Source organism: Rhinatrema bivittatum, chromosome 6, assembly GCF_901001135.1.
Source record: "Rhinatrema bivittatum chromosome 6, aRhiBiv1.1, whole genome shotgun sequence".
NCBI classification, from domain to species: Eukaryota; Metazoa; Chordata; class Amphibia; order Gymnophiona; family Rhinatrematidae; genus Rhinatrema; species Rhinatrema bivittatum.
In genome coordinates this window covers 5,007,105-5,031,144 of record NC_042620.1, presented here as the reverse complement: position 1 = coordinate 5,031,144, position 24,040 = coordinate 5,007,105, and the positions used below count along the sequence as shown (strand labels likewise).

Below are 24,040 nucleotides of genomic sequence, written 5' to 3'. Positions count from 1 at the left end.
TGTCTCTCTCTGTTGTTGTGTGTGTGTGCAGAAGAGTGTGCATGTGTGGGAGAGCCTGTGTGTGTTTTATTTGAGAGAACGAACGAACGTGTATAATTATGAGTCTGTATATGAGAGAAAGGAGAAAGTCTGTGCACAACAACCCAGATCTCCACCCCTTCAGCTAATTCACGTCACTCTCAGGGCACATGGAAATCAAAAGGTCCAAGGTAGTTTTGTTACTTTTAATCATTGGGTGGTCATATTTGATGTGTACGCTGTTTTTCAATTTCTGTTTTGGAGCTGGAACATTGTTTTTTTATATTTTTGAGTTTTTAATTTTGGATGTCACTCTATTTGCTATTTGAAATAGTCCTTTTACTAGTATGGTTTTATTATTATTGATGTTTTATATTCATTTTATTGTTGCATAATTTTTACTTGTGTGTTTGAGCCGGGGAGGTCAGGGCACAAGGCAGAAGGTTTGCCTAGGGCACTTAATACCCTTGCACCAGCCCTGCTGGGGTGCGGTACCTAGATCCCAGGATCCATGACACGATGACCGCCCTTCCAAGTCCTTGATACCATTTAATCTTGATCGGCAATTCAGCGGGGCCAGTCATTCATACGCTGCTACTTATCCTAACTTATCCGGCTAAGTAGTGCTGAATATCACTGTCCTTCAACCTAAGCACCTCCATAAAAACATCCCTTTTCCCACATGCACTGTGCAGCTCACACACACGGAGGGCAATCTTCAGTCGCGCCGTTTTATGGGGCAATCTTCAAAATCCCTGCAGAGCCTGCAGGCCTGTAAACTCATTTTCAAAGCAAAATACTCCACAGTTTCTCATTGAAAATGCGAACTGATGAAGAACAAGAGAAATTTCTTATCCACATACACACAATAAAGTGCCCAGGGGCACAAACTTTCCCTCCCAAGCCTAAACTTGCCCACTTTTACCCACAGTAAGAGGAAGGGACAATTTTCAAAAGCCATTTCTAAGCAAGTAATCACGCCTCTACCAAAGTAATAACTTTTGAAAATAGTTCCCTAAGAGGTCTATATTCAGCTGCCTGGTTAACTTTATCTGGATATTCAGCCCAAAGCTGTACTGGCTGAATACTTGGTTTAAAGTTACTTGGACAAAGTTGTCCTTTCATATAGTATTAGGATGAGGAGACACTCCATGAAGCTAATAGGCAGCACATTTAAAACAAATCACAGAAACTATTTTTTCACTCAGCACATAATTAAACTGTGGAATTCATTGTTAAAAGATGTATTGGGAGGGTAAAGGTATACAGGAGAAAACCCCAGAACACCTTAAAGAACCGGTTCAGAAATCTGGCCCTGTCCATCTTAAATGTAATAAGCAGGTAACCCTGGTCCCTGGGAAAGAAGTATAACTAGCCAGGCCCAGGAGAGAACAGGAGGCCCAGGGGAGACAAGGAAGCCTAGAGAAAGAGAATACCGCTGAACTGTAAGGAGTATTTCTGCGAAGAATAGCAGAGTTGCTTTTGTTTTGTTGCTTAAATAAAGAAGTTTGAGAGATTTGCCAGAGCCCAGCCTGAGTCTGTTCTCTGTCTACCCCAAAGACTGCTCACATTGCCACAGGCAGCAGTTAGCATACCTGGGTTTAAAAAGGGTTTGGACAAGTTCCTGAAGGAAAAGTCCATAAACCTTAGCCATTTAGACTTTGGAAAGTCACTGCTTATCCCTGGTTATAAGCAAGAATGATTGGACCTATTCTTGGGATCCTGCCAGGTACTTGTGACCTGGATTAACCACTGTTAGAAACAGGATCCTGGGACTTCCGGTGACATCAGCAGCCTGAACGGAAGCCTAGTTTTGTGCTCTGGTCCCCGCCAAGCAAAATCTGCAGCGAAATGCAGGCATCCATGAATGAAAAGTTTTACAATAAAATGAGCATAATAAGGAATTATGGTACAGTATTTACATATAAAATAAATTAAAATGGATAAAATCAATAAATGAATAAACAAAAAGAGTAATAGGGAAACTACAGACAAACTTAAGGTAGCGGACATGTCAGTGGACATAATCAGACAGGATAAAATCATAAAATATCTTTGAAAGCCTGTTTAAATAGGTAATACTTTACGGCTTTCTTGCTTATCGTTTAAAATTCTGATGGAATTGGGTATGGATCCCATAAGATGGGGCCAGCGATAGTAAGGCCCGCTCTCTTGTTATACTGAGTCTCATAAATTTGGGGGAAGGAATCTGAAGAAGAAACTGATTTTGAGATCAGAGGGTTCTACAGGCAAATATCGGGAGCTACAGGTGGAGCAAGCTGAGCTGCAGGATAAGATAGAAGATATGGGAAATCGGGCCCAGAGGTGTAACGGAGACCTCCAAAGCTGAGGACTGTAATATGCCAAACAATTTTAAATGCTCAGGAGGAGATGGGCAAAGAAGAAGAACCGGTAATAGAACTGGACCGGGCCCACCAGGCACTGAGTCAGCGAATGCATAAGCAGCCCAGGGACATTATCATATGCCTTCATAAGTATGAGATAAAGGAGAGGATTTACAATATAGCCAGGAAGCGATCAATATGGCAATGGGATGGCCACTCTATTGAGATTTATGCTGATGTAGCTTCCGGCACACCAAAGAAACACTAAGAGTTGAGAGAGGCACGACAGTACCTCATAAAGAGGAGATTAAATATCGGTGGTTATTCCCTTTCAGCCTTTCCTTTGTTATCGAAGGAAATTAATAGTGAAATCGCATATGGAGGTGGAGTCATTTGTAAGAGCGGCCGTCATCCAGGTCAGGCATCTGTAGTGCAGGATGAGGCCCCTAAATGGTAACGTGTGGGTAAGGAAGGTAGAAGATTGCGCAGACCATCTGGAGGATCCACATCAAAGGAGGTGTTGCCTTGGGGAACTCTGTTGCCTGTTTGCGTGTCCCGTTTGTGTGTCCCATTTGCGGCAGGCCCGCGACCGAGCCTACTCACCCTTGCAGCTCTGCTCCCGGACCTGGACCATCCTCTCTCACGGCTGTGGGCAGCTGCCTACGCCCCCGAGCACCTGCTGCCTCCTCGGCTGTTCCTGACTCCTTCACGGACCTCCTCAGCTCCCGACGGGTCTCCCCACATGGGCCGCGGGGAGACACCGACATCCAGCCTCCTGTGGGCCTTGGCTTAGTCATGCGTGTGCGTGCCCCTCATACTTTTAAAGGGGCCACTGAGGGAAACTAGCCCGTGGCACCAGATGATGACATCATCAGGCCCTGCTTTTTAAGGCAGGGCCCCGCCACTAGTTCCTTGCCTTGGCAACAGGTCTCCACGTTGTTCATGTGCTAGTTGCCCATTGTTCCTGGTTCCTGATCCTGACTCGTACCTTGGTCCCTTCCTAGTCTTGTTGGATTGATTCTCTGGCTTTGACCCTTGCTCTGCTCTGACTCAGTACCTTGTCTTGCTCAGCCGCCTGCCCTGACACCAGTTTGCCTTGACTATGCCTTGGTTTCTACCTGGACTTGGTCTTTGGCTTCGGCCTCTATTACCTGGGCGCCCCCTGTCTTTGCCCTGTTCCTATTGGCGCCCAGGTCTCTGGATCCCTACCTCGTCCGGACCTACGTTGGTCCCTTGATACTTCTGCTGGTTCCCGGCAACCTTTGCACTTTATCCACTGGGAGTCATCATATGGCCCGCCTAAGACCCAAGGGCTCAACCTGCGGGGAACGAGGACTTGTATTGGCGAAGCTCCAGTTGGTCTCCGTCTCCTAGTCAGCTCTGCCTCTCGACAGTGGGGACCCATGAGGCTTGCCCTACGGGTAGAGTCAACCCCACCTCGGGCCAAGGGTCCACCACCAGCGCAACAAGTAGGGAAAGCCTGACATGGGGGTATATGAATAGTGCCCTGGTCGCAGGGTTTATGTTCTTGAGAAATATCATCACTAAGTTACGAGAAAGGACTAGTTACAGCTTCAGGGGCATAAATCAGTTTGTCTTTCTTTTTATACATCCGAGGGACGTAGATATTTTCTGAGCACATAATTATGCTTCCTGTGGGCATCAGGGGAGTTATGGGGAGGGGATACAGATTTTTACTTTACTCCCTTTTCTATTTTTTCGGTTTTTTGATCGTTTTTGGCGCATGATGACGACTTCCAGACTTAATCTCAATCTCTGGAGGAGATCGTTGCCTGTCATGGGAGTAAGAGGAGGGTGGTGGCGCCAGAACATAAAGTCTGGCAGGGGAGGGTTGGGAGAGGTTCAGTTTAAGATGGAAGTCAGAGGTTTATGGGAAGTGTGAAGAGGTGGGAAGTGTAAGTGGGGGAAGGGGAGGAGGGAGGGAGGTTGTGAGGGTGGGTAGAGAGAGTACCTTTCAGGTTGAACTGAGTGGGAGAGGTTATTGTACTGTTTTTAACACAACTGGGGTTTTGCACACCAAGGTTGCTTTCTCATGGTGGAACCTGTGGAGGATGTGGAGAGGAGGAGGATTTATGGTATGGCGGAGGTTACGTTAATACCTTTCAATGTATGAGGAACTGCTACGTCTGTTAAAAGATGCTGAGAGCATGAAACGTTGTAAAGGGCTTGGGTGTGCAGTGTATGTGTCCATCGCTGTGGTAAATCTACCCCTACAGGTGAACAGAACCTGTTGTGATCCTGAAGGTAGATACCGCATGTTATCTTAGAAGGTTCCCTGTATGGTCAGACAATTACATCTGCTAATATTTATGGACCAAATCTAGGCCAAGCGGAGTTCCCTACCAAGCTTAGAGGGGCATTTTTCAAATCACGTTAGAACCTTATTGTGGGGATTAGGGCCCTAACGCCCGCAATAACGCCATAACACATGTGATAAGTAACGCATTATGAGATGCATAAGCAAATTTTAAAAACTTAGTCAAGTGGGAGGAGTTTGGGCAGAGTAAATAAAAATGAGGGGTGATTAATGTTTTGTGCGATAGCATGCATTATTTAACACCAGAAATAACCACACCTTTTTTCTGAAACAGGATTTGTGATATTTATCACAAATACTGTATAGGGAGAGAGAGAGAGAGAGAGAGAGACTCTAGGAAGGCACACATATTAGTCAACTTTTTATACCACTTACCTTGCTAGGTAAGAAAGATCTTAGAGAAAAAATTAAAGATGTAGTAACAGATTTCCATATTCACAATTTGAGCGAGGACTTTAATCTTACCCTTAGGTGGGAATCAAAGGTGGAAATTAGGGGACATATCATTACTTATACGAGCCATAAAAATAAGCGAAGGAAAGCTAAACAGGTAGAATTAGAAAAACATGTTAAAGATCTGGAGGACAGGCACAAACACTGAAGAGACTGGGTTTAGGAAGAGACAAACTTAGAGCACTGCAAGTAAGCGATATTGAAAAAGCAATGTGATTCTCTGAGCAGCCTTACTATGAGCATGGTAATAAGGCAGGCTCGCTGCTAGCTAAGATAACAGGAAATCAGAAGGAAAACTCTGTGATATATGGGATTGGGGATGGCCGGGGAAGTGTATAACAGCTGCCTTTAGAGATCAATAAATTGTTCAAGCACAGCAGGAACTGGAGGAGCGAGTCATAACATCTTTTCTGGATCTTTTAGAGTTACCAAATTTGAAGTCAGATGAGGCAGAGTGTTTATCTGCGGATATTACAGTCAACTGAGGTTGAAAGAGCTATTAAAGCTATGGAAGAAGGGAAGAGTCCAGGCCCTGATGGATACCCTGTCAAATATTTCAAGGCTTTTATTGATCTGTTAGCTCCTACTCTATGTGAGTTCTTCAATTATTTGCATTTTCCTGGGGCTAGGGTAGAAAATAGGAAGCCCTATTAATATTAATCCCTAAAACATCAAGGGATCCACTGTATTGTGCCTCGTATTCACTCATTAATACTGATGTTATTAGCAAAGATTCTGCAGTTTTGGATGGAGGCGACAATGCTAGAGTTAGTACATCAGGACCTAACTGGCTTTATTGAGGGATGGGTATCAACTAACAACATGACTCAACTGTTTAATATACTACATTTAGCCTCCCAAAAGAAAGTGGCAGGGGCAATTACCGGTATGTCCTTGGGTGCGGATAAAGCCTTTGATCAAGTGTAGTGTTTGCAGTATTGAAACATTTTGGATTTCTGGAGAGGTTTGTTACCTGGACCCAGGCACTATATACTACCCCTACTGCTAGGGTTATTTCTAATGGTATATTGTCTGCTTTTTTTCTGACTGGTAGGGGGATGAGGCAAGGCTGCCCTGCGTCTCCTCTGCTTTTTGATTTAGCGATAGAGCCCTCAGCACAGGCTATTAGGCAATCTAAATATATTGAGGGGTTCACTTTCTATAATGTAAGCCATAAGATCTCCTTGTATGTGAACGATGCTTTAATATATTTAACCAGTTTATCTAAGTCCTTGTCTGTGTTGATGGCTCTACTAGAGCAATTCAACAAGGTTTCGGGATATGTTATTAACTACTCTAAATCTGAGTTATTGTTAGTAGGACCAGATAGGAGAAGGCCGCAGGAGTTGGATAGCTTCAGAGAATCTAAGGAGGGATTCAGAATCTTGGGAATCTGGGTCTCTTAGTCCTCTGCGAAGTTGTATAAAGATAATTATGCCCCCATATTTCAGAAGATAAAGGCAGACCTATGGAGCTGGTCATCATTGCCGATATCACTCTTTGGTCAAGTTCATCTGATAAAGATGGCCATTCTGTCTTGCATCTACCTTGTGACGTGCCTATGAAAGCTTTACAGGCTGTCAGAGGAGAGGGGTCAAATTTTATTTGGAAGGATAAGCCTCCAAGACTCAAATATGATGCCATGGTTAATATAAGACAGTCGGACAGCCTCAGATTGCCAAATCTTTTATGGTATTATTGGGCGTGTAGGGTCATCTGTTTATGGACCTGGTTGGGGATTGATCCTCCGGAGTCATGGCTTCTAATGAAAGCAGAAAGGGCAAGAGGCTGCAGTCTAGGATCACTTTTATATATGCAGTCTACAGCTAACACCTATAGATAAAGTATACAAGGAGATCTGATTTTAGGCCGTACGCCCTGAGTATGGAGGTCAATTAAATTGAGCATCACAATACTGGCTGTCCAGTGGTCTTACATGTCCCCCTAGTCACGAAATCCTGATTTATCTAAACACACTTTCTCTCCAGATATTGAAAAATGGGAAAAGGGAGGGCTCAGATTTCTTGGGCAGTTAATAGAGGAGGATGGATTTAAATCTTTTACTGATTTAATGAGAGAATTTCAGCTGCAGGTACTACCAGGTTGTCTGTATTTACAGTTGAGAAAAGATCTCTTACAATACCCATTAAATTATGAAGAACTGGGAGAATGCGAGGGTATAGAGGAGGTGCTTTGTTGCAAATAGGAGAACTAATATCAGTGTTGCATATTACTATAAGATCTGAGCTTTGTGAGAGAAACAGCTAAGCTGATCTGGCAATGGAATGCTGATTTGAATACCGTCCAAAATGCACGAGATTGGAAATCTATATATTTTCATTTATTAAAATGTATTAATCGCTTAACGCAAAATAGGTCTAAGCGATTCGCAGGTCATATATTCATAAAAATAAATACAATAAACATACAAATAAAACCATTAAACATACATTTAAACCGCAGATAAGATTTTCATAAAGAAAATGTTACAGGTGGATTAATGGAAGGCTTGTTTAGCAAAAACCTTTCTAAGGAAAATCTACATTTTTTGAGGGAGTCTTCTAACCGGAGGTCAAAAGGTAAAGCATTCCAGAGGGTTGGTGTAGCAACTGAGAAAGCTGATTCTCGTGCGACAGAAAGACGGGCATGGCGAGGAGAAGGAACTTCAAGGAAGCCACGTTGAGATGATCTCAACTTGCGAGAGGGTTTATAAATTTTGAGTAATGCATTGGACCATGAACAAGAGTGTAGACTTAGAAGTTTGAAAACTGGAAAGCCGCAAGGTGTATTTCTATATATAATAAAGGTCATAAATTGCTCTACAAATTATTACAGCGTATGTATCATACACTTTCATTCTTTGCTAGATGGGGGTGCGGGAGGGAGGGGACGTATGTCCATATGTGGTTGGACATTACTGATTGCATTTCCAGGATATGTAAACAACCGCTTACAGTTTATGCTTCTCTGTTCTTATTGGGGAAATGAGGAAACAAATGAGAAATGATGTGACATGGGAAGTTAGCAGGTCACATGTTGCAGGCAGCTCAACTTACAATTGCACACCAATGGACTTGCACCCTTTCTAGACATCTCAAAAAAGATATAGTTGCGATGGAGAAGGTACAGAGAAGGACAACCAAAATGATAAAGGGAATGGAACAGCTCCCCTATGAGGAAAGACTAAAGAGGTTAGGACTTTTCAGCTTGGAGAAGAGACGGCTGAGGGGGGATATGATAGAGGTGTTTAAGATCATGAGAGATCTTGAACGAGTAGATGTGATTCGGTTATTTACACTTTCGGATAATAGAAGGACTAGGGGGCACTCCATGAAGTTAGCAAGTAGCACATTTAAGACTAATCAGAGAAAATTCTTTTTCACTCAACGCACAATAAAGCTCTGGAATTTGTTGCCAGAGGATGTGGTTAGTGCAGTTAGTGTAGCTGGGTTCAAAAAAGGTTTGGATAAATTCTTGGACGAGTAGTCCATTAATGGCTATTAATCAATTTTACTTAGGGAATAGGCACTGCTATTAATTGCATCAGTAGCATGGGATCTTCTTGGTGTTTGGGTAATTGCCAGGTTCTTGTGGCCTGGTTTGGCCTCTGTTGGAAACAGGATGCTGGGCTTGATAGACCCTTGGTCTGACCCAGCATGGCAATTTCTTATGTTGGGATTTAAAGATTGCTGAGCTAGCTGTGTTAGAGAATAAATTAGAATTGTATACTCAGATCTGAAACCCTTACTGGAGCTGGCAGGAAATAGAAGCAGGCTTTTGATTTTCAAAGTTGGAGGATATTGTTTGTATCGGAATGGGAACATGTGAGAGGCCTTGGTTGTGATATTTGTTTGTATAATCTGCAGTCTTACTTAATTTGTGTTAACAAGGAACAGTACATTGTAACTGTTGATGCTTCTTTCAAAATTATAAATAAAAAGATTAAAATAAAAGAAAGAGGATCCTAGAGTTGAAGGTGCTTTGGTTTGACCCAGTATGGCATTTATGCTCTTATGTCCATGTAACTTTAACTCTGCTCTCGCCAGTCAATCACTCAGCGCCCTGAGCTGTTACACAGACTCTCACCAGTCACATATTGTTCCCTGCTGGGACACTGGCTCTCACCATCCAGTCACACGCTTCCCTGCAATCGTCCAATTAAACTCTAACCAGTGCTCCTTGGCCAGTCACTCACCTATGACTGTGGGCTCCAGGTCTACAAAGACAGCTCTGGGGACGTGTTTGCCAGCGCCGGTCTCACTGAAGAAGGTATTGAACGAGTCATCCCCTCCCCCGATGGTCTTGTCACTGGGCATCTGTCCATCGGGCTGGATGCCATGCTCCAGGCAGTACAGCTCCCAGCATGCATTGCCAATCTGGACCCCAGCCTGGCCCACGTGGACAGAAATGCACTCACGCTGCAGGAAGGCAGAGAAATACCACATGAGATATGTGTGCAGCGCTGTCTAACAACACCGGCAATAATGTGACTGCTAGCAATATAATATAATCCTAAAAGCCAAACCCTTCAAGATGATAGTGAGACTTCATGTGCTCTTATACTGAGTGACAGACACAGAGAGAACCACAGACATTCAGACAGAAGAGAGACACAGAAGGGAGCAACACATAGTGAATCAGAGAGAAACAGACAGAGATACAGGGAAGCTGCACAGAGGGAATGTCAGTGTGACCCCCCCTATGGTCACCAGCCTGAGTGATTTATGAATGAGCATTGAGGTACTTGCAGGACTGAGGTCAGCCCTGTCCCCTCAGCTCGGTTTGAGATGCAGCAGAGAGCAGTGAGGAGGCTCACAAGCAGCCCACTTCTCAAAGAAGGAACATTAATAACAATTTTTATTTGTAGAAAAGTAATTTGCTGCAGGTACTCAAAATTTAGGGAAAACCAAGCTCCAGAAGCAAATCACTAACTCGTTGCCCCTCTGGAGGGAAACTAGACCCCCATCAGCCAGCACTGACCGGTGATTCACCTTCCCTGTGGGGGAAAGCAGGCTCCACAAACAAGCCCTGACCAAAAAGAGGAACATCTGGTGGAGCTGAAAGAGACAAAGCATGAGGAGCAGGAAAGATGTCTACAGTAGCAAGGGCAGAGGTGGCCCTGTAAGATGAAAAGAGGACACTGAGGAATGTGCAGAAATGCTAAAGAAACGCTTCTTTTTGGTGCTCGCGGTAGAAGAGCCCTGCTGGTCACATGGGAGCGCGGTAGATACCATGCCGCGTTCTGGAAGAGCGAGTTTATGTGAGCCTAGCAAAACTGAAAGTGGACAAAGCCATAGGGCCGAGATACTAAGGGGGCTGAAAGAGATTCTGGCAGGTCCGCTGATACGGGAGGGCACTGCAAGACTGGAGAAGGCTGGAAACTGCAGTCCAGTCAGCCTCACCTCAAAATCAGTGGAGACTCTGCTGAGCTATCTGCAATCCACTGGGATGCAGGATGCGAGGCAGCATGCATTCACCAGGGGAAGGCCGGGACAGGCCAATCTAATTGATGTTTTTCATGCAGTGGCTAGGGAATTGGATCAAATGCATGCGCTGGATGTGGTTGACTTGGATTCCAGCAAATGTTTTGACCCTCCCCCACACAGGAGCAGCCTGGGGGGGGGTCCCAAGGCACTGGACTGGATTAGGAATTGGTTGACGCATAGACGACAAAGGGTAGAGGCAAATGGAAATCACTCTGAAGAAAGAAGGGAGCTTAGTGGCCTGCCTTGGGGATCAATTTTGGAGCCAATTCTGTTCAATATCTTTGTGAGCAATATTGCGGAAGGGTTAGAAGGAAAGGTTTGCGTTTTGTAGAGGTCACTAAGATCGGCCAAAGTGAACACTCGTGAAGGAGTCATCCGAATCAGAAGTGATCCGAGAAAGCTTACGCAGTGGTTGAAGGCTGCCAATTAAAATTCAGTGCCAAATCGTGCAGAGCCATGCATGTGGGGTGCAGAAAGCCAGAGAAGCTGCATGTGATGGGGAGGCGAGAGACAGGGACAGAGATCTCGGGGAGATGGTAGCAAAGCAATGTGACAAGGCCATGGGTATTCTGGACTGCGCAGAGAGAGCCCTAACTAGCAGGAAGAGGAGGTAATAATGCCCCCGTACATGTCTGGGGTGAGGCCTCGCCTGCAATAGTCTCGAAAAGGATAGACAGGATGCAAGTGGTCCAGACAAAGCCAAACAAAACGGCAAAAGGTCTGCACCAAAATATTTGTGAGAAGAGGCTTGAGAAGGTAAAGGTGTAGACCCTAGAGGAGAGGAGAAGCAGCCTGGGGTTTGTCAATAGGCACATTAGGCTGGCTGGAGATTTACCACCTTCCAGTGTGCTGAATGTCATTCAGCCGAGAACAGATTCAGCTCCTCCATTCCTCTCTACAGCAGGGAACAGGAGGCGAGGGGGTGAGCTCGGAGCAGACACAGCAGAGCAAAACGAGTTACTCCAGTCCTGAACCCAGCTTTTCTCCTCCCGTCATTCAGCAGCAGGAGGAGAGGGGCTGAGCCTGGAGCCGGCAGAGCACAGGGGGATCATTTTGTGGAGATTAGGAGAGTGGCTGGGGGGTCAGGAGAGTGGCTGGGGGATGTATGTCGGTTTGGGAGAAAGGGGAATGGGGCAGTGGTTGTGAGTGTGAGAAGGAAGGGGCTGTGTGTGTACGTGTATGTGTGTACGTGTGCGTGTACATGTGTATATATATATATGTATGTGTACATGTGTGTGTGTGTGTGTGCACGTGTATGTGTGTACATGTGTATATATATGTATGCGTGTACATGTGTGTGTGTACATGTATGTGTTCGTTTGCCGGATTGGGTGGGATGTTAGAGAGGACGTGGAAGGTGGATTGGGACCAGAGAACGATAGGGGCAGTTGCTTCCTCCTTCAGATCCTCTCTCCCTGGATCTCAGCTTGTGTCCCACGAATCGTGAAGCCTCCTTTCCTCCTTCTCCCCACCCCCTCCTACTCCCTCCTCCCCTTTTTCAGTCCAAGATTCTCTCTCTCTCCCCCTCCTTTTCCTTTATCTCAGATTCCTGAGACCGACCCACTCTTCAATCTTTCACCCTTCTCATGTCCAGTCAGCAGAGAAAGGCAGGTGATGTTGCCCCTGTACAGGTCCCTGGTGAGACCTCACGTGGGATACTGAGTACAGCTCTGGAGACCCCGCCTTCAAATGGATAGAAACAGGATGGAGTCGCTCCGGAGGGGGCTACTGACATGGTCAGTGGTCTTCAGTCTAAAGCACATGGGGAGAGACTTAAAGATCTGAACATGAACACCCGGGAGGAAAGGCGAGATATGATGGGGACATTTAATAGAGACATTTAAATACCTTCACATTTTCCATGCAGATAAGATGAACCTTGTTCAGTGAAAAGAAGCTGTAAAACGAGGGGTCATGTGATGAGGGCAGACTCAGGAGTGATGTAAGGAAATATTTCGTTACAGAGAGGGTGGGGGATGTGTGGACCGGCCTCACCATGAAGGAGATGGAAGCAGTATCTGAATTCTAGGAAGCAAGGGATCTCTAGGGAGCGGTAGGGATTGCACAGCTGAAGCCCGAGATATTTTTCTGCCATCACCTTTCTATGTCTCTGGGTTTCCTCTCCCCATCCTCTAACCTTCTCTTCGCTCTATTCCTGGCCCTCCATTCTTCCTCTCCCCATCCAGGGTCCTTTCACCCTCTTCCCACCCCTGTAGTGATAATTGTGAGCCCCTTTTCTCACCCAGTAAAAAGAAAATGCATTTTACAGACCAAGAAAGGTTAGATAAATACTTTATTTTAATAATGTAAAATAAAAAAACTAGAAAATGTTTGCAATGTTTCCAGAATTCTCAGATTTTTGCCACAGAATCTACCCCTGAGCTGCCACAAGACACCGGGCGTCTATGCCTTACACCATCTGACCATACAGGGGAGAAGCCACATCACCAGCCTGGGACAAGAAAATCCCCCATCCATCACTAGATAGGATGCAAACGCCTGAATGCACAAGAAAGAAACATTTCCAGTGGAAAGGAAGCTGTAGAACTGGGGATCAAGATAAGAGGCTGCAGAGAGTTACACTCAGTGGCACCGTCAGGAAAGGATGCTGGATCAGACGATGGAATCGAAAAGGGCGTGGGATAAACACAGGATCCCTAGTGACCCGAGGATGGAAATGAAGCACGCTGCTAACCTTTCTGTATGGGGGTACCTGAATGCAGCGGCACTTAAAACCCTAAACACAAGGTGAGGGCTTAACCTGCACGGAGCAGCAGTTACTACCCTAAACATCTCTCATAGAAACCCATCTCAGGCTATGATGTACACACACACACACCTGTTTCAGGATATGGAGTATCACCCTCATAGACATCCATCTCAGGCTATGATGTACACACACACACACACACCCCTGTTTCAGGATATGGAGTATCACCCTCATAGACACCCATCTCAGGCTATGATGTACACACACACACACACCCCTGTTTCAGGATATGGAGTATCACCCTCATAGACATCCATCTCAGGCTATGATGTACACACACACACACACACACACACACACCCCTGTTTCAGGATATGGAGTATCACTCTCATAGACATCCATCTCAGGCTATGATGTACACACACACACACCTGTTTCAGGATATGGAGTATCACTCTCATAGACATCCATCTCAGGCTATGATGTACACACACACACACACACACCTGTTTCAGGATATGGAGTATCACCCTCATAGACACCCATCTCAGGCTATGATGTACACACACACACACACCCCTGTTTCAGGATATGGAGTATCACTCTCATAGACATCCATCTCAGGCTATGATGTACACACACACACCCCTGTTTCAGGATATGGAGTATCACTCTCATAGACATCCATCTCAGGCTATGATGTACACACACACACACCTGTTTCAGGATATGGAGTATCACTGTCATAGACATCCATCTCAGGCTATGATGTACACACACACACACACACACCTGTTTCAGGATATGGAGTATCACCCTCATAGACATCCATCTCAGGCTATGATGTACACACACACACCCCTGTTTCAGGATATGGAGTATCACTCTCATAGACATCCATCTCAGGCTATGATGTACACACACACACACACACCTGTTTCAGGATATGGAGTATCACCCTCATAGACACCCATCTCAGGCTATGATGTACACACACACACACACACACACACACACACCCCTGTTTCAGGATATGGAGTATCACTCTCATAGACATCCATCTCAGGCTATGATGTACACACACACACACCTGTTTCAGGATATGGAGTATCACTCTCATAGACATCCATCTCAGGCTATGATGTACACACACACACACACACACCTGTTTCAGGATATGGAGTATCACCCTCATAGACACCCATCTCAGGCTATGATGTACACACACACACACACACACACACACCCCTGTTTCAGGATATGGAGTATCACTCTCATAGACATCCATCTCAGGCTATGATGTACACACACACACCTGTTTCAGGATATGGAGTATCACTCTCATAGACATCCATCTCAGGCTATGATGTACACACACACACACCTGTTTCAGGATATGGAGTATCACTGCCATAGACATCCATCTCAGGCTATGATGTACACACACACCTGTTTCAGGATATGGAGTATCACCCTCATAGACACCCATCTCAGGCTATGATGTACACACACACACACACACACACACACCCCTGTTTCAGGATATGGAGTATCACTCTCATAGACATCCATCTCAGGCTATGATGTACACACACACACACCTGTTTCAGGATATGGAGTATCACCCTCATAGACACCCATCTCAGGCTATGATGTACACACACACACACACAAACACACACACCTGTTTCAGGATATGGAGTATCACCCTCATAGACATCCATCTCAGGCTATGATGTACACACACACACACACACACACCTGTTTCAGGATATGGAGTATCACCCTCATAGACATCCATCTCAGGCTATGATGTACACACACACACACACACACACCTGTTTCAGGATATGGAGTATCACCCTCATAGACATCCATCTCAGGCTATGATGTACACACACACACACCTGTTTCAGGATATGGAGTATCACTGTCATAGACATCCATCTCAGGCTATGATGTACACACACACACACCTGTTTCAGGATATGGAGTATCACTGTCATAGACATCCATCTCAGGCTATGATGTACACACACACACACACACACCTGTTTCAGGATATGGAGTATCACCCTCATAGACATCCATCTCAGGCTATGATGTACACACACACACACACCTGTTTCAGGATATGGAGTATCACTCTCATAGACACCCATCTCAGGCTATGATGTACACACACACACCTGTTTCAGGTTATGGAGTATCACTCTCATAGACATCCATCTCAGGCTATGATGTACACACACACACACACACACCTGTTTCAGGATATGGAGTATCACTCTCATAGACACCCATCTCAGGCTATGATGTACACACACACACACACACCTGTTTCAGGATATGGAGTATCACTCTCAGAGACATCCATCTCAGGCTATGATGTACACACACACACACCTGTTTCAGGATATGGAGTATCACTCTCATAGACATCCATCTCAGGCTATGATGTACACACACACACACCTGTTTCAGGATATGGAGTATCACTCTCATAGACATCCATCTCAGGCTATGATGTACACACACACACACCTGTTTCAGGATATGGAGTATCACTCTCATAGACATCCATCTCAGGCTATGATGTACACACACACACCTGTTTCAGGATATGGAGTATCACCCTCATAGACACCCATCTCAGGCTATGATGTACACACACACACACACACACACACACACATACACCCCTGTTTCAGGATATGGAGTATCACTCTCATAGACATCCATCTCAGGCTATGATGTACACACACACACACACACACCTGTTTCAGGATATGGAGTATCACCCTCATAGACACCCATCTCAGGCTATGATGTACACACACACACACACACACACCCCTGTTTCAGGATATGGAGTATCACTCTCATAGACATCCATCTCAGGCTATGATGTACACACACACACACACCTGTTTCAGGATATGGAGTATCACTCTCATAGACATCCATCTCAGGCTATGATGTACACACACACACACCTGTTTCAGGATATGGAGTATCACTGTCATAGACATCCATCTCAGGCTATGATGTACACACACACCTGTTTCAGGATATGGAGTATCACCCTCATAGACACCCATCTCAGGCTATGATGTACACACACACACACACACACACACACACCTGTTTCAGGATATGGAGTATCACCCTCATAGACATCCATCTCAGGCTATGATGTACACACACACACCCCTGTTTCAGGATATGGAGTATCACTCTCATAGACATCCATCTCAGGCTATGATGTACACACACACACACACCCCTGTTTCAGGATATGGAGTATCACTCTCATAGACATCCATCTCAGGCTATGATGTACACACACACACACCTGTTTCAGGATATGGAGTATCACCCTCATAGACACCCATCTCAGGCTATGATGTACACACACACACACACACACACCTGTTTCAGGATATGGAGTATCACCCTCATAGACATCCATCTCAGGCTATGATGTACACACACACACCCCTGTTTCAGGATATGGAGTATCACTCTCATAGACATCCATCTCAGGCTATGATGTACACACACACACACACACCTGTTTCAGGATATGGAGTATCACCCTCATAGACACCCATCTCAGGCTATGATGTACACACACACACACACACACACACCCCTGTTTCAGGATATGGAGTATCACTCTCATAGACATCCATCTCAGGCTATGATGTACACACACACACACCTGTTTCAGGATATGGAGTATCACTCTCATAGACATCCATCTCAGGCTATGATGTACACACACACACACACACACACACCTGTTTCAGGATATGGAGTATCACCCTCATAGACACCCATCTCAGGCTATGATGTACACACACACACACACACACACACACACCCCTGTTTCAGGATATGGAGTATCACTCTCATAGACATCCATCTCAGGCTATGATGTACACACACACACCTGTTTCAGGATATGGAGTATCACTCTCATAGACATCCATCTCAGGCTATGATGTACACACACACACACCTGTTTCAGGATATGGAGTATCACTGTCATAGACATCCATCTCAGGCTATGATGTACACACACACCTGTTTCAGGATATGGAGTATCACCCTCATAGACACCCATCTCAGGCTATGATGTACACACACACACACACACACACACACCCCTGTTTCAGGATATGGAGTATCACTCTCATAGACATCCATCTCAGGCTATGATGTACACACACACACACACCTGTTTCAGGATATGGAGTATCACCCTCATAGACACCCATCTCAGGCTATGATGTACACACACACACACACAAACACACACACCTGTTTCAGGATATGGAGTATCACCCTCATAGACATCCATCTCAGGCTATGATGTACACACACACACACACACACACCTGTTTCAGGATATGGAGTATCACCCTCATAGACATCCATCTCAGGCTATGATGTACACACACACACACACACACCTGTTTCAGGATATGGAGTATCACCCTCATAGACATCCATCTCAGGCTATGATGTACACACAAACACACCTGTTTCAGGATATGGAGTATCACTGTCATAGACATCCATCTCAGGCTATGATGTACACACACACACACCTGTTTCAGGATATGGAGTATCACTGTCATAGACATCCATCTCAGGCTATGATGTACACACACACACACCTGTTTCAGGATATGGAGTATCACTGTCATAGACATCCATCTCAGGCTATGATGTACACACACACACACACACACCTGTTTCAGGATATGGAGTATCACCCTCATAGACATCCATCTCAGGCTATGATGTACACACACACACACACACACACCTGTTTCAGGATATGGAGTATCACTCTCATAGACACCCATCTCAGGCTATGATGTACACACACACACCTGTTTCAGGTTATGGAGTATCACTCTCATAGACATCCATCTCAGGCTATGATGTACACACACACACACACACACCTGTTTCAGGATATGGAGTATCACTCTCATAGACACCCATCTCAGGCTATGATGTACACACACACACACACACCTGTTTCAGGATATGGAGTATCACTCTCAGAGACATCCATCTCAGGCTATGATGTACACACACACACACCTGTTTCAGGATATGGAGTATCACTCTCATAGACATCCATCTCAGGCTATGATGTACACACACACACACACACACACCTGTTTCAGGATATGGAGTATCACTCTCAGAGACATCCATCTCAGGCTATGATGTACACACACACACACCTGTTTCAGGATATGGAGTATCACTCTCATAGACATCCATCTCAGGCTATGATGTACACACACACACACACACACACCTGTTTCAGGATATGGAGTATCACCCTCATAGACATCCATCTCAGGCTATGATGTACACACACACACACACACACACACACACACACCCCTGTTTCAGGATATGGAGTATCACTCTCATAGACATTCATCTCAGGCTATGATGTACACACACACACACACACACCTGTTTCAGGATATGGAGTATCACCCTCATAGACACCCATCTCAGGCTATGATGTACACACACACACACACACCCCTGTTTCAGGATATGGAGTATCACTCTCATAGACATCCATCTCAGGCTATGATGTACACACACACACACCTGTTTCAGGATATGGAGTATCACTCTCATAGACATCCATCTCAGGCTATGATGTACACACACACACACCTGTTTCAGGATATGGAGTATCACTGTCATAGACATCCATCTCAGGCTATGATGTACACACACACACACACACACACACACACACCCCTGTTTCAGGATATGGAGTATCACTCTCATAGACATCCATCTCAGGCTATGATGTACACACACACACACCTGTTTCAGGATATGGAGTATCACCCTCATAGACACCCATCTCAGGCTATGATGTACACACACACACACACACACACACACAAACACACACACACACCTGTTTCAGGATATGGAGTATCACCCTCATAGACATCCATCTCAGGCTATGATGTACACACACACACACACACACCTGTTTCAGGATATGGAGTATCACCCTCATAGACATCCATCTCAGGCTATGATGTACACACACACACACCTGTTTCAGGATATGGAGTATCACTGTCATAGACATCCATCTCAGGCTATGATGTACACACACACACACCTGTTTCAGGATATGGAGTATCACTGTCATAGACATCCATCTCAGGCTATGATGTACACACACACACACCTGTTTCAGGATATGGAGTATCACTGTCATAGACATCCATCTCAGGCTATGATGTACACACACACACACACACACCTGTTTCAGGATATGGAGTATCACCCTCATAGACATCCATCTCAGGCTATGATGTACACACACACACACACACACCTGTTTCAGGATATGGAGTATCACTCTCATAGACACCCATCTCAGGCTATGATGTACACACACACACCTGTTTCAGGTTATGGAGTATCACTCTCATAGACATCCATCTCAGGCTATGATGTACACACACACACACACACACCTGTTTCAGGATATGGAGTATCACTCTCATAGACACCCATCTCAGGCTATGATGTACACACACACACACACACCTGTTTCAGGATATGGAGTATCACTCTCAGAGACATCCATCTCAGGCTATGATGTACACACACACACACCTGTTTCAGGATATGGAGTATCACTCTCATAGACATCCATCTCAGGCTATGATGTACACACACACACACCTGTTTCAGGATATGGAGTATCACTCTCATAGACATCCATCTCAGGCTATGATGTACACACACACACACACACACACCTGTTTCAGGATATGGAGTATCACTCTCAGAGACATCCATCTCAGGCTATGATGTACACACACACACACCTGTTTCAGGATATGGAGTATCACTCTCATAGACATCCATCTCAGGCTATGATGTACACACACTCACACACACACACACACCTGTTTCAGGATATGGAGTATCACCCTCATAGACATCCATCTCAGGCTATGATGTACACACACACACACACACACACACACACACCCCTGTTTCAGGATATGGAGTATCACTCTCATAGACATTCATCTCAGGCTATGATGTACACACACACACACACACACCTGTTTCAGGATATGGAGTATCACCCTCATAGACACCCATCTCAGGCTATGATGTACACACACACACACACACACACACCCCTGTTTCAGGATATGGAGTATCACTCTCATAGACATCCATCTCAGGCTATGATGTACACACACACACACCTGTTTCAGGATATGGAGTATCACTCTCATAGACATCCATCTCAGGCTATGATGTACACACACACACACCTGTTTCAGGATATGGAGTATCACTGTCATAGACATCCATCTCAGGCTATGATGTACACACACACACACACACACACACACACACCCCTGTTTCAGGATATGGAGTATCACTCTCATAGACATCCATCTCAGGCTATGATGTACACACACACACACCTGTTTCAGGATATGGAGTATCACCCTCATAGACACCCATCTCAGGCTATGATGTACACACACACACACACACACACACACAAACACACACACACACCTGTTTCAGGATATGGAGTATCACCCTCATAGACATCCATCTCAGGCTATGATGTACACACACACACACACACACACACACCTGTTTCAGGATATGGAGTATCACCCTCATAGACATCCATCTCAGGCTATGATGTACACACACACACACACCTGTTTCAGGATATGGAGTATCACCCTCATAGACATCCATCTCAGGCTATGATGTACACACACACACACCTGTTTCAGGATATGGAGTATCACTGTCATAGACATCCATCTCAGGCTATGATGTACACACACACACACACCTGTTTCAGGATAAGGAGTATCACTGTCATAGACATCCATCTCAGGCTATGATGTACACACACACACACCTGTTTCAGGATATGGAGTATCACTGTCATAGACATCCATCTCAGGCTATGATGTACACACACACACACACACACCTGTTTCAGGATATGGAGTATCACCCTCATAGACATCCATCTCAGGCTATGATGTACACACACACACACACACCTGTTTCAGGATATGGAGTATCACTCTCATAGACACCCATCTCAGGCTATGATGTACACACACACACACACACACACACCTGTTTCAGGTTATGGAGTATCACTCTCATAGACATCCATCTCAGGCTATGATGTACACACACACACACACACACCTGTTTCAGGATATGGAGTATCACTCTCATAGACACCCATCTCAGGCTATGATGTACACACACACACACACACCTGTTTCAGGATATGGAGTATCACTCTCAGAGACATCCATCTCAGGCTATGATGTACACACACACACACCTGTTTCAGGATATGGAGTATCACTGTCATAGACATCCATCTCAGGCTATGATGTACACACACACACACACACACCTGTTTCAGGATATGGAGTATCACTCTCATAGACATCCATCTCAGGCTATGATGTACACACACATACCTGTTTCAGGATATGGAGTATCACTCTCATAGACATCCATCTCAGGCTATGATGTACACACACACACACACACACACACACACACACACATACCTGTTTCAGGATATGGAGTATCACTCTCATAGACATCCATCTCAGGCTATGATGTACACACACACACACACCTGTTTCAGGATATGGAGTATCACTCTCATAGACATCCATCTCAGGCTATGATGTACACACACACACACACACCTGTTTCAGGATATGGAGTATCACTCTCAGACATCCATCTCAGGCTATGATGTACACACACACACACACACACCTGTTTCAGCATATGAAGGATCACCCTCATAGACACCCATCTCAGGCTATGATGTACACACACACACACATACACCTATCACCCTCATAGACACCCACCTCAGGCTATGATGTATACACACACACACACACACATACACCTGTTTCAGTATATGGAGTATCACTCTCATAGACACCCATCTCAGGCTATGATGTACACACACACACACACACACACACACCTGTTTCAGGATATGGAGTATCACCCTCATAGACATCCATCTCAGGCTATGATGTACACACACAAACACCTCTCTGAACATAAGGACTATACCCACAAACACAGTTACAGAATAAAGGATATATACACACACAAGTATACATGGACAGCTGTCACATACTGCACTGATACAGATACTGAACCCTGTGGTAGGGCATGGAATACAGGCACCTGTTATACTATAAGCAGTAAACACACAAACATATATACAGTATACACACACACAGAGGTAAATACACAGACTCTTTTTAGGCGTTTACATGTGGGTGACCAGAGAGCTGGATGAGGAGAGACCTATAGACCTCGTGTACTTGGTTCTCAGTAAGGCCTTTGACATGGTTTTGTACAAGCAACTTATAAATAAGCTGAGTGCCCATGCTATGGGACCCATGTGACTGACTGGCTAGAGACTGGTTGAATGGGTAGTGACAAAGTGTAGTGGAAAATGGAGCTCTCTCTGAGGGAAAAGGACATTACCAGTTTTTGGACCAATTCCTTTCAACATTTTTGTAAGTGATATTGTGCAAGGACTATCTAGAAAGGTTTGTATTTTCAAGGATGATAAAATCTGTAACAGGAGCAAGCACAGAGAATATCTGAGGGAGTGGTAGGAATTGTAGAGATGATCAGCAGTGTTGATGGGCAGACTAGATAGGCTGAATGGTCTTTTTCTGTCATCATGTTTCCATGATAAGGAGTATACACACACACACACACTCACACATGTCTCAGGATAAGAAGTGCATATACATACAAACACACAAGGATGTATGCATAGACCTGTCTTAGGGGAAAGACTACACACATAAAAAAAACAAAACACAGAGATGCATACAGACACTTGTCTCAAGATGAGTACACACACAGTTAGAGAGGTATATATATAGCACCAACTGCTACATATATATATATCCTGAAATGTCTATATACACAGACCTGTCTCAGGAGTACACATACATTCATACAGACAGATATATACACAGACCTGTGTCAGGAGAAGGATTGCACACACACACACACAGGTATATACACAGACCTGTCTCAGGAGTACACATACATTCATACAGACAGATATATACACAGACCTGTCTCAGGAGTACACATACATACATACATATAGATATATACACAGACCTGTTTCAGGAGTACACATACATACATACATATAGATATATACACAGACCTGTTTCAGGAGGATTGCACACACACACACACAGGTATATACACAGACCTGTCTCAGGAGTACACATACATTCATTCAGATATATACACAGACCTGTCCCAGGAGGAGTACAACATATATTCATACATACAGATATATACACAGACCTGACTCAGGAGGAGTACACATACATACAGACAGACAGACATATACACAGATCTGTCTCAGGAGAAGGATTGCACACACACACACACAGGTATATACACAGACCTGACTCAGGAGGAGTACACATACATTCATACACACAGATATATACATAGACCTGTGTCAGGCGAAGGATTTCACACACACACACACACACACACACACAGGTGTATACATAGACCTGTGTCA

General features: G+C 44.8%; 1 protein-coding gene across 2 annotated transcripts in view; it reads right to left on the bottom strand.

Moving 5' to 3' along the window:
* The window catches only part of LOC115093357 (tubulin alpha-1A chain-like), a 45,371-nt gene that overhangs the window by 7,648 nt on the left and 13,683 nt on the right, over positions 1-24,040 (bottom strand). For both annotated transcript variants that reach the window (XM_029604991.1, XM_029604992.1), the window contains one exon: positions 9,350-9,572. In XM_029604991.1, the coding sequence (XP_029460851.1) occupies positions 9,350-9,572 (223 nt within the window). The remainder of the gene's footprint in view (positions 1-9,349; positions 9,573-24,040) is intronic.